The following is a 13,112-nucleotide window of genomic DNA, read 5'->3' on the forward strand; positions in this document are numbered from 1 at the left end:
AGGCACCTTTCCCGAGACTGGGCCGGGTCTGCTGCTGAGCATCTGCTTGCAAGCGGGCTGTGGGAAGTGGCCCCCCAAGCCACCGCAGAGGCTACCTGAGTCAGCCTGGGCTGGCACCCCCCCTGTTCCCCCCTCTCTGATGCTTGGAGGGGTGGGGCCGCAGTCAGCGCTCAGCCGTGGTCTCTCTCCAGCTGGCCGTGTGCCCCTCAGTCATGGCTCACTCAGTCATTGCTCCCAGGAGCCTGCAGGCTGGTCTCCCCCAGCCTTGCTGCTCCTCTCCTGACAGGTGCAAGAGTCTGCCTATGATAGCCTCGTGGCTCCGTTTCCCCTCAAGCTGCAGGAGCTAAGGCGGGCCCTTTCTCCTCACTACTGCTGCCACCCAGCCAGGGGGCTGGCTCCTGGATGGCCCCACTCCCGGGTAAGTCAGGGATCCCTGACACATCCACTCAGCATTTATTTACAGTGTGATTATACATCAAATGTACACTAACAAGAGAATGAGTACCAACATTCCTACCATTTCCATATTGTACCAGCATCCTGTAAGTTACTAGTGAAACAGAGAATTGTTGACCAACAATAGAGCTGTGGAATGTAAAATAATTGGTATGGAAAACTCTCATGTAAACTCTGGTTAAAATATATCCTTTTCAGATCAAACCAGCCAGCAACTTCGGAGTAGTTCACAAATAAACCCAACTAAGGGCCCAATCCTTTCCAATTTTCCAGTGCCGGTGTAGCTGTACCCATGGGGTGTGCACTGCATTCTGTGGTGGGGAGGCAGTCACAAAGACCTCCTCAAGATATGGGAACGTTTGTTCCCTTACCTTGGGGCTACATTGCAGCTGCACTGGTGCTGGAAAGTTGGATAGGATTGGGCCTTAAATCTAGTCACAGTTATTCCATCATTTGGATGATGTAGTAACAAATGTCATGATTTATTTGTACCATAGGATTCCCAGGACAAGTTGGGGAACGAGGTTCACCTGGAGATCCAGGTATTCCTGGATTATCTGGTGAAAAAGGAAGTTCTGGATGGCCGGGGCCTCCAGGAGAAAAAGGTAAATTATTTCTTTGTTAATTATTAATTATACAGCAGTACAGGGGGCCCCTGTATCCATGGATCCAGTATCCGCAGATTCAGTTATTCATGGATCATGTCATCAGCCCTCTGCCAGGCTAGAACTGAGCCTTACAGTTAAAAAAAAAAAAAGCAACTTCCGGTTTCTCTGTGAAACAGGAAGTGACTTTTTTAATGCCTTGTAAGGCATTAGGTGGCCTGGAGGGGTGTAATAAAATCGTCATGATAATGCCTTATAAGGCATTAAAAATGCCATTAAGACATTAAATACCTTATAAAGCATTAAAAACATTCTTTTTCCACAGAAAAACTTAAATCTTTTTTTTCTTTTTTTTCTTTTTCTTTTTATTGTAAGGCTCAGTCTGAATCTGGCAGAGGCAGCATATGGACATGCTGTGCTCAGAAGACCTTCTGGAGGCTAGGAGAACAGAACTTCCCTCACCTCCAGAGGGTGGAGGGGAATTCTCTGGTGTCCATAGTTTCAGTTAACAGCGGGTTGTTCTGGAATGGGAACCCCCCCCCCACGGATACTGGGGCGTGTCTGTATGTATTTTACTGGGGCACGTCTGTAACCAGCTAACTGGTTAAGAGGCACTTTTTCAAGTGGGTGCTCCTCTTTTATTTAGCAGGGGGAGAGTAACTGGCCCACCTCAGCCCAGCAGTGTCTTTTCTAGTGGCTGTCTGCTGGTGTTGCATCTTTTTAGATTGTGAGCCCTTTTGGGACAGGGAGCCATTAGATATTTGATTTTCTCTGTAAACCGCTTTGTGAACTTTTTGTTGAAAAGCGGTATATAAATACTGTTGTTGTTGTTGTTGTTTTGATCTTAAAAGAGAAAAGCTCTGCACTTTGGTCTATCAGCAACAAATGGTAATATGGTTTCTGTGGCATACTAGTGAACCATTCTTAAATTCTCCTCACATTTTTCCACTTCTGTGAAGCATTAGGAGATAGATTGGCCCAGGGAATCCTAGAAAGAGCCTCCCACAAATATGCACGGTGGTCGTGAAAGCTCAAGTTCTTACTTGGTTTTGTCTATTTCAGCTTTGAGTGGTCTTCTTGAAGATACTTCCTGATTACAGGAAGTAGAATAAAGTGATAAAATGAACATAAAGGACTTCCTTCTCATGACTATTCCTCTCTTTGAAGCTAAATATTTTATTTTCAGCTGCCTTGAAAGCCCTCACACACTCAGACAGGTCATTTTTCTCTCTGAATTCTCAGAAGGAATACCAAAATGATTGAGAGGGCACTTCCCTCTGTATTAGTATGTAGGGTCCAAACTAGAAGATGCTTCTCCAGGAGAGGAGCTAGTCCCATCACCCTGACCAGCACTGCCAAGTGAGCAGAGCAGTAGGGTCCATTTGGAGCTCTGGAGTCCCACTGATTTCGGCTCATTTTCTCTCCCCCTCACCCCACCGGATTGTTTTTCCCACTGAGGAATATGTATGAGTAGGTTCCCATAGCTCCCTACCCAAACAGCAAGAAAGGGGGCTTGATTCTTGGCCTGGAAACTGACATAGGTGGGAGGTTCCTGGGGGTGAGATGGGGTTAGCAGCTCAGTGACTTGACAAAATCATTGGATCTGATTCACAGTGGTTACAACTGGAGCCAAAGTGAACCTAGCCAATCTGACTTAGTTGTTGGACATGCTGGTCTCATAACAACTAAAAGTATGATCCAGACTGACATCCATCATCCAGACATCCGAATGTTGTAGGACTCTTCTTTAGGCTAGATGTTATGGTAAACAAAAATAGCAAAAAAGGATATATATGTGTCTTGGGACATGATTTAAAAAAAAATGTCCCATTGTGGTTGGTTGGCAACCTTCAGTCTCGAAAGACTATGGTATAAGCCTACAGCACCCGGTATTCCCAGGCAGTCTCCCATCCAAGTACTAACCAGGTCTGACCCTGCTTAGCTTCTGAGATCAGACAAGATCAGACTGTGGTCTAATTCCAGAATTAGAACTGAAACTTTTCTTTCCTGACTCATGAGTTGTAAGTACAATATTGAATGGAACTGTAGTGTGTATGTAAGAAGGAGTTATGTTACAAATTCTTTCCCCCACCCCCAATTAATAACTACATGAACTCTGTTCATAAATTAAATGAGCAAAACTAAAATATATGAATAATGCAGAATGTATGGCATATTTGGCAGGTGGCCGTGGCTTGAAAGGACTTGCTGGGTTAGATGGTTTGCCAGGCACCAAGGGCTTGCCAGGATCCCCAGGTATGTTCATGTTATGTTGACTGTTATTGAGAAGTGTTGTCTTATGACTTGACTTTCAGATCCTTATGGCAATCATGCCTTCACCTTATGCCTTCTGGAACGCATTCCTGACTTTCATGATAACTCCTCCTCCTAGAGCTGCTAGCAGTCTCCTCAACAAGAGGGAGAGTTATCCCACTCTCCTGGCCCAGTCCTGCCTTATGTTCTGTAGAGCTTCTACGTAGGTTTCTTGAAGACCTTTTCCTTTTTTATTCCCCTTCCCAAATCCTCCCTACATATTCCAGGTAGGGAATATGTTTGCCTAGGGAAGCAAGAGTGGGAAGGATATTGAGGGTGTTGGAACAGCAGTTCTCTCCCCCCCCCCCAGGTTTTGCCACAAGTGGTGGCAGCCCAAACATGGGCACAACTTGTGCCCAGCAGTTGATTTGCAACTTGGTTTTTCACTGCGTCAGGTGTAGGTATAATAAAAACCCAAGTTCATTCCCCCTTATCCAAACACCTCCAATTTGAGCATGAGATCACTGTCAAAAACTCATTACACTCTTGTCCTTTTAACCAGGGTGTGGGGAAGTTTCATCACACCTTTCCCTGAGCATTTTCCAGGCCCTCTGTATGAGGCTGTCACCATCTGCTCAGCCCTGCCTGATTGAGACAGCTGTCAGAGGGGTCGCTGGCAGCATTTCTTTGAATGTCAATTGTGTTATTGCCAGGCACTGCAGAAGTGAGCTGCCAATTGCTTCAATCCCAGGCAGCAATTCCTGAGCTGCAGTGAGCTACTGGAGCTAACAGTGCCTTTGCATACATTTGCACAAAGCTACAGGATTGATAAATTTGCCTCTACAGATGCCACCTTCAGCAGGAGGGTATTGCAAAACATGCATGTCCATTGATTTTTGGCTCCTGTGGAGAGCCCACCTGGAAACTTTACTGCTGTTTACATTCTAAAGGTCAGGAATGCTCTCCAGAAGCCACAGAAGAAAGGAACGTTTCTTGTCTTCAAAAGGACATTCCAGCCACTGCTTCACTCTCCCCAGGACCAAAATCTTGTTAAGACCTTTATTTTGCATATGGAATGCAAGAGCTCCTGGTAGGGAGTCCCATTTTTCCCCTCGCAGGGATTTGGTGTGAATAGATCCAGCTGGGAATGACCACAATAGTCCTTACCTTGATGAGAGCTGAATGTTTGGCTCTGTATCCTGGGTTGAGACAAATGCTTCTGCAACTTCCGTTCAGTTTGGGAGAATGGGATTAACCCCCCCCCCCCCCCCCGGAAAGTGCAGGGATGGGAACTTGAGTCAGATGACACAAGTACGAGTCGCAAAAAACATGTTTTTGCTGACCTGTATGCGCTCATGCTGATGACTTAGGCACTGGCTCGAGTCTGAGGCCACTTGACTCTGCACTGATTCCCCTTGCATGTGCACTGGAGTCTGTCTGGGTGTGCTTGCTTACTTTATTCACGACATGAAAGACCTTGTGGAGCCATCATTCAGACCGGATGAGCAGCAGGGAGGTTCCAGCAAGGAGGCACAGCAGGGTTAATGTTTTGCATCAAGGGGCGGGGGAAAGGTTCCTTTTTCCTTCAGTGATCATTGGATGAAGCATGGGCAATCTGATTTTTTTTCTTTTGCTGAGGTAGGGCAGGAGGAGGAGCACAGAATTAGCTGGAGAAACCCAGGGATGGGAAGGAAGCAGTTTGTAGTGATCACACATTCCAACCACATGGCTCCTATGGGCTCCAGTAGCATAGCTATAGGGGGGTACAAAGCATTCAGTTTTGCAGAGAGCACTACATGTTGAATGGAGTCTCGCTGCAGGCATGCAAGCAGCCCCCTCTCCTTCAGAGCACAGGTGAGGCAGGTGTTGTCTGTGAAAAAACACCACAATGGACCCGCCTGCTTCCACCTGAGAAGGCTCTCCTTACACCTGAAGGGGCTATCCTTATGACCACTTTCTTGGGTATAAGTAGGCAGGGTAACTGCTGTGTTTTTCCATGGACGACAAGGCAGTTCTGCTGCTCCCTCACTGCACATCCTGGCTCGGAAGGGGAAGGGGCCGCTTGCACCTCTCACCCCCTCTTGTCTTTTTTTACAGATGGGATGGGGACATCATGGAAGTGTTTAAAGAGAATTTCAACACACACACACCCGCAGCAGCCCTGTTTTTCCCCCATGGCTGGGTTTTTAAAGGGAACAACTCAAGACTTGAGTCTTTTTGAGTTGTGAAATCACTCTGGGCAGCTCAGAAAGTCTGCTGGTTAGGACTTGTTTTCGAGTTGAGTCGCAGGAGGTGGAGACTCATGACTTTATTCAAGTCAAGCCATGCTGAACTCATCCCTCCCTGGGAAAGGGAATGATAAAGTTGAGGACCCTGCCTCCAGCTCCAGGAGGAGCCGCTGTCCCAAAGGTCAGGAACATCCTCCAGAAGTCACAGAGAATAGGAATTCACGGTGAGAAATTTCTTTCCACAAAGCAAAATGTGGGAGAATTCAAGGTGCTGAAAACAACAAAGAGGCTAGAAGCACCTCAAAGACTAACATGGGTACTGTCTAAGCAAAATTAGGAAGATGCTCATTTCCATATCTAGGAAAGTGACACTATAATATTCTGTGGCATCACAGTCTCTCTTATTTTTCACAACAGGTCCAGATGATTATGGCCCACCAGGTTTCCCAGGCATTAGGGGGGACAAAGGCACAGCAGGAGAGTCAAGTTCTGTTCAAGGTCGTAGTGGAGCTCCAGGTCAGCAAGGAGAAAGAGGAGATCCAGGTTAGCATATTCACTTGTTTTATACATGGTGCTCGGCTTTGTCTCCTCCTAGTTAAATGTTTGCTGAAACTGCAACAATTTTTCTGGGGAAAGCTGTAATGACAACAAAATACAGATCTCTGTGTATTCATGTTCATGTGATGCTAATCTTGGAAATGTTTTCTTGCTTAATTTTTTTCTTTGGCTAAGAAAAAAGAGCTGCTTTTGCTAAGAACAATAACAAGCACCTAACTGCCTTCTTTTAAAAGTGGGGAGGCACTGCTCAAAGCCTGTACCACAATGGTCCTTAAACTTTTAGCATTGGGATCTACTTTTAAGAATTATTATCTGTCTGGGATCCACCAGAAGCGATGTCATTAACTTGGAAGTGATGTCATGGCCAAAAGTGACATCATCAAGCAGGAAGTGCTTTTCTAAAAATGCAGCCAGCACAAAGATCATATGAGGAAGCCAGCCCTGTTCCACAAAGTGAATTCTCTCTATGGCCTGCCTGCACAAACCCCAACCCCCCCCCCCCAAAAAAAAAAAAACACCATAAGATTTCAGCCCTGCAGTTCAATTTCATTTCTTATATTTAAGCCAGTTCAGTGTGATTTAGGACAAACTCAATTTTAAATTCAACATGTTTTTTGTTTGGACTGGATAGAGATTCAAAGCTTCCCTTTAAACAACATTAAAAACCCAGAATGATGGGGAGAGGAAATGAGACTCCAGTGGGGAGAAGGAGAGGAATCTTTAAAAGATAACAACCCTTTCCAATCAAGCAGTGGTTCCAAACATAATAGCACTGGAATCCACTTTCAAAAATTACACACCATCAGGACCCACCTAGCTTTACAAGTCTAGAAAACAAAAAAAGTCTTACCAGCTCAAGTCTCTTTTTACTGTACAGGAGGGGGTCTGCCTTATGGAGCACTTGTTGAACTCCCCTTCACCTGACCTTCCACATGAGCCACGGCATGGTTGCTCATGAGTAAACACAAAAGTTTCACTTTCCATAGGGTTCAATACATTCATCAACTTCCTTCTCTGGTGCTTTTTTCGGGGTTGTGTTGATTGGATTGGGGCCATTCTGGTGGCGTTGGATTCCTCTCAGCCTGCCCTTTGGAATGGACCAAGGCACACTCGTCTATTCACAAATAATGCACAGTATTGCTCAGTTTCTTTCCATTTTTCTTGTTCGCTACCAACTTGTCAGTTGCAGCTTTGCGACCCACCAAGTGGGTCATGACCCACAGTTTGAGAAACCCTACACTACATAATGCATCACTTCAGATTAAAGCTGCCAACTTCAGAGTAAAAAATGTGGCTCCCAGGATGACCAGGAATGTTGCTGGGCTGAGTCAGATCAGAACTGTTCAAATTACCATAGGGTTTCTCAAACACTTGGTGGGTTGCAGTGGCATAGCTAATGATCGTGTAGCCCGGTGCCAAGCTCAAAATGTTGCCCCAGAAGTTATGTCACAACTGGAAGGAACATCATGCCCGGGCCAGTTGTTATCATTTTCTGGTTAATTGGCCACAACGTTTAGTAGAATACAGATATTCCAGTGCAGTTTGTTTCATTGCGCTCTGCATTAAATTACCTTTGCAATGATATACAACATGATGGTATTATTCATACATACCAAGATTTTCATAATTTTGGTCATTAGTCTCAAGTTCAGTTTTTTGCCCCCCTAAGCCTTGATGCCCACAGCTGTACAACAGCTGTACAACAGCTGCCCCCTGCACCTGCTTAGCTATGCCACTGGTGGGTTGCGACCTGACTGTTGGTAGGTCGCGAAGCTTAAGCTGATAAACTGACACCTGAGAAGGCAAATGCATGTTGCCCTATGGAAAGTGAGCCATATGGTGCGTTTACTTCCAAGTAGGTGAATGTGCCTTAGTTTGCTGCAAAGGGCAGGCCAAGAGGAATCCAATACCAGCAGAATGGTCCTGATCCAATGAACACAACCCCCAAAAAACACCCAAGAAGGAAGTCCCTCCCTCCAGGCTAACTAATATATTGAGCCCCATGGAAGGCGAAACTAAGCTTCATGTTCACATTTACTCATAAGTAAGTAAATACGCCTTTGCTGGTGTTGAAGATCAGGCAAAGGGGAATGCACGACCACCAGAATGGTCCTGATCCAATCAATGTGGAGCTCAACAAATGCTCCAGAAAGCAGCCGCCACCCCCCACTAAAAAAGATAAAAACAGAGGCTTCAGCTGATAAGGTGAATTTTTTTATTTTTTAAGTTGTAAAGCTAGGTGGATCCTGAAAGTACTAATTCCTCTCCCAGTGGAGCCTAATTTCCTCTCCTCATCACTCTGGGATTTTAATGGTGTTTAGATGGAAGCTTTGAAGATCAATCTAACCCACACAAAAAACATGCTGGATTTAAATCTGATTTCATCCCAAATTACACTGAACTGGATTAAATATAAGAACTTAAATTGAACTGGGCACTGGGTATGACTAAAAATCTTACTGATTTTTTTGGGGGGGGCGGGGGTTGAGGTTATTGCAGGCAGGCTACAGAGATAATTCACATGGTGGAACAGGGCTGGCTCTTCATCTCATCTCCCCTTATTTCATTATTTGAAATTATTTATTTATTGTAATTTGCTTGATGATGTCACATATGGCCGTGACATAACTTCCATTAGATTGTCATTCTAAAAGCGGGTCCCAAGCTAAAAAGTTTGAGGACCACTGCCTTTATAATAAGAAGTTTTAATGATAATTTTTAAGAATCTCCATTCATACTTTGTAAGATCTGTTCTATTGTATCTCTTTCCATGGTGACCCAGTTTGGCAACCTACAAAGTTCAAACAGAAGAAAATCTATGCTATGGAACAGTTTCAAAGCAGTGTGGAGGGTAACTTGCTGTGGTGAAAAATACCCACAATGGCAGACATCACTGCAAATACCAGTATTTCTGAAAATATTTAATGCAGAGTATGCTTCACCTTGTCTGTGCATTCTTTCCTAACACTAATTCCTTTACTTCTGACCTTTAGGACAGCAAGGCTTAGTAGGTCACCCTGGACCTGATGGAATACCAGGCATTCCTGGAGTTTCCAATATATCTGGAACATCTGGTGACATAGGATCACCTGGTTTGGATGGAGTGCCAGGTAACATAATCCTGCTCACTATCAGTAGATGTAGGTGTGTCTCAGTTATGTTATTATTATTGCTGCTATGAACAAAGTTACTTGGAGGGAATAAGTGGGACAGTGATTTAATCTTGTTTGGGGGGTTTTGTAATTGTTTAAATCTATTGTAATCAGAATGACCAGATACAATGGAGGGCAGAGTGCCTGTACATTTAACCATTGTATAAAAGAGGTAACTTTGGCAGTTGCAGCTCAACATGGAAGGGTTTAAAAAGCTGCGACTCCTCTACAGAGGCACAAATGCAGATGGGCAAGACCTGGCTTGGTTATTATTCAGAAGTCCCGCTGTGTTTAGTGGAGTTTAATCTCAGGAAAATGGTACAGGATTACAGTCTTAGTTAGACCATAAACTGAACATGAGCCAGCAGCACGATGCAGCTGCAAAAAACATTCATGCAATGCATACTGCATTAATACGGCATAGAGTCCAGTTTACATGAAGTAATTATTCTATTCCACCTGTAGTAGTCGGACCTCACTTGACATAATGCATCCATTTTTAGAAGGAAATTCTAAGAAGCTGGAATGGGTTCAGAGAAGGTGAGGTGTGGAGTCTGGAAGCCAATTCCTATGAGGAACATTTAAGAGAGCTTGGTGTGCGTAGCCTAGAGAAAATTAAGTGGAGATGTGATCTTTTAGTATCTGAAGGGCTGTTACACAGAAAAAAGGCAGAACTTACATTACATGACTCCCAAGTGCAGTACTAGAAGAAATGGTTGATCCACAGTGGTTGATTTATGTTATGTGTACATCATATAGGTTACCCAGGGCCACCAGGGTTACCTGGAATAGTTGCTCCACCTGGAATCAAAGGAGAAGCAGGACAAATAGGGGTGGCTGGAGAAGATGGTCCACAGGGAATTAAAGGAGACCGTGGCCCAGATGGGAGTCCTGGAATACCTGGGTTTCCAGGAACAAAAGGTATGATGGCAAAACACAGTACTGAGGACTACTAATTTGGGCTATTTGTGCATATATATAATACCATCATCATCTTGCCTTGAAGGATATAAAGGTGAACAAGGAGTCATGGGATTTGTTGGCATAGTGGGACTTCCTGGTGATTTTGGCCCGAGTGGACCCAAAGGAGATAGAGGAGCAACTGGTAAGTTAACATTTGTTATAGTGGATTAATAATGTTTGAAATGACTATCTGCCTCTTCAAAAACGGGTGTATTTAGATTAAAATTCACCATCACCACCCCCAAGCTATAGCATTTTTTTAACTATACAGCTGAAATCTCATAGCTACTTCAGTCTCTCCTCGATTTTCTTCTCATTTTGGAACACTTGAATAAGTCTGGTTACTTTTTGGGATGGCAAAAGCAGTCATAATCCAAAGTAATCAAAGTCTCCAGTGAACAGAGATAGGGAACTCCGTGCTTAAGTCAGTATCTGCAAAGTCATTCTGCTTTGTTTCACAAATTGATTTTTTACTTATAGGATTTCCAGGACCTGTAGGTTCCCCTGGACTGCCTCCTGTCCCTCCTAAACTGGTTGCTGAGCGAGGGACATCAGGTGTCCATGGAAGCAGGGGGCCTCAAGGCACATCAGGTGATATGGGTCCCCAAGGTCCACCAGGAGATCCAGGTAGGAAAATCATTCTGCAAATATGTCTTGCTATGGCTGTTTTTTCGCCACTGTTCAAGTGGGGAACATGAGCTTTCTTCCCACTTAAACATTTCTCTGTGAAGGAATACACATTACATCTGAATTTGTCATCAGTGCAGACTTTTTTCTTAATTATCAGCTAAGCAAAGGTTTGTAGAAATTCAGTGGGTGACTTTTAGAATCCTAATGGAAAACACTACACAATTGGTCAGCTTTGTCATCATACCTTTCACAGTGTCTGCCTTCACTGGAATCATTTCAGAAGTGCTTCCATGCAAGCAACAGTTATTGGCCCTTGGTGATGCAAACACATGTTCATTTCCTGATTCCTGACACGCCAAACTTCAGAAGAGAGACTCTGTTCTGTGTAGCCCGTTGAGCTTTCTAAATTTTTCCAACATTTGTCTTCTCCTCTACCACTTCACATGGTCCACATTTTTGAAGTACCACCAGAAGTAACTGGCGATGACATCGTTGCCAGTTACTTCTAGGTTGGGAGGCCACATGTGGCATGACAAACACCAGTAAGAGGCTCAGGTTGAACAGGAGGGATTTTTCAAGCATGGAAGAGCGTGCTTTGGAGCCTCCTACTGCTGTTCGTTCTGTTGCGTTCCTGGTCTTGCTGCCAGGTGGCAGGTGTCCAGGGGTCCCACGAATACCACCAGGCACCACCTCAAGTACCACTGGTGGTCTCTGTACCACTGTTTGAGAAACACTGATCTAAGTAGTCCTACTGTCTTCAGGTATTGTTCTGCCACAACTGTGCAGCTCCTTGAGTGTTCTCCATGAAATCTGTAGTAATTTTCATTCAGAATCTGTGTTTTTGACTTTATGAACTATTAACCCAGTCCTGGCATAGATATTTGACCCTGTATAAGAACACAAGAAAAGCCCCACTGGATCTGACCCAAAGGCACATCTTGTCCATCATCTTAATACCCACAGAGTCCTACCAGCTTCCTTTGGGAAGTCCACAAGCAGGAGAGAAAAGGCATGCTTTGGTTCCACCCAATGATTTCTCTAAACCCTTTTCCAAGCCATCCAAGCTAGTGGCCATCACCATATCTCATGACAAAAAATTCCACAGGCAAATTATGCACTGTGTGAAGGACTTCTTTTTGTCTGTCCTAAATTTCGAAAAAACCAACCAATGTCATTGGGTGACACTTGGCTCTAGAGAGATAAAAGAGAAAGATAAAAGAAACTTATCTTAATTACCTCTCACCATGGCATTGGCTAAGAAAAAAGAGCTGTTTTTGCTAAGATCAATAACAAGCACCGAAATACCTTCATTTTAAAAGTGGGGAGGCACTGCTCAAAGCCTGTACCACAACGGTCCTTGGGGCTTCTTAGTTTGGGGGAAAAAGGCCGTTTGGGGGGATGTGATTGAGACCAAGCTGATTTTTGGTAGGTCATGAAAAGTTTTTGGAACATTAAAAACAAAAACACTTTACAAGGACCCTTGCCCAGTTTGCAGAAGAAAATTGTTACCTGGAATGCTAACCTGTGGTATGAGCTAATTTTAATACCCCTAAATTAAAATATCACATTATCACATTTTCTGTATTAATTGGTATGCTGTAGATAATGTGTGAATCCAGTTTCAGTCATTTGTCTGGCCTGGAAGTCTCTCTAACTGCACATCTTGCTCTCCAGTTCAGCCTTCTGGCTACCCTGGAATGACTGTAGAATGGTCAGGGAGAACAGTCCTTGAATCTATTTCTAGGGAGAATTAGCAAATGTCTGCACACCATGAAAGGTCTCTAGCAGCCTTGGGAGCACAGGACTCCTATTATTAATTAATAATTTGTTTCTTACTAATAAATAAAATATTTCTTTTCTATATCTTTTTTTATGTAGTGAGCCACGATAAGCTGATGTTTTTAAATATGAGTCCTGGTGCTAAAAGTTTGGGAAGCATTGGTACACAGTATTCTACATGTGACTGTACCATAGACTTTTATAAGGATCCTTGCCCTAATGACCCCTATTGTAGAACTGGACTCTTCTGCTCCTGTTGGTAACACAGTAGACATTCTGTCTGGCTTCTGTTCACTCAAACATAAAAGCAGTAAAAATATGGGTGCAGTCCGTCCTTATGCTGATCACCTGCAGAGGATTCCTGGGCCTATTTAGATTAGAACTATTGGGCAGCCCAATCCTATTCTTCCTGGCATTGCAGTGTACAGCTGTGCCAAAATGACCACTGCTGTATCCAGGGAGGCCACAGAGGTCTCCTCAGGGGAAGG

The 13,112-nt window shown here is 44.1% G+C and overlaps 1 protein-coding gene across 1 annotated transcript in view; it reads left to right on the forward strand.

The window, feature by feature from the left end:
- Positions 1–13,112, forward strand: part of COL4A2 (collagen type IV alpha 2 chain) — a 164,962-nt gene that overhangs the window by 142,631 nt on the left and 9,219 nt on the right. Inside the window, exons 38-44 of the mRNA XM_066633056.1 lie at positions 954–1,061; positions 3,246–3,317; positions 5,960–6,085; positions 9,094–9,210; positions 10,012–10,173; positions 10,259–10,357; positions 10,696–10,842. Coding sequence (XP_066489153.1) covers positions 954–1,061; positions 3,246–3,317; positions 5,960–6,085; positions 9,094–9,210; positions 10,012–10,173; positions 10,259–10,357; positions 10,696–10,842 — 831 coding nt within the window. The remainder of the gene's footprint in view (positions 1–953; positions 1,062–3,245; positions 3,318–5,959; positions 6,086–9,093; positions 9,211–10,011; positions 10,174–10,258; positions 10,358–10,695; positions 10,843–13,112) is intronic.

The sequence above is a fragment of the Tiliqua scincoides genome, chromosome 1, assembly GCF_035046505.1.
Source record: "Tiliqua scincoides isolate rTilSci1 chromosome 1, rTilSci1.hap2, whole genome shotgun sequence".
NCBI classification, from domain to species: Eukaryota; Metazoa; Chordata; class Lepidosauria; order Squamata; family Scincidae; genus Tiliqua; species Tiliqua scincoides.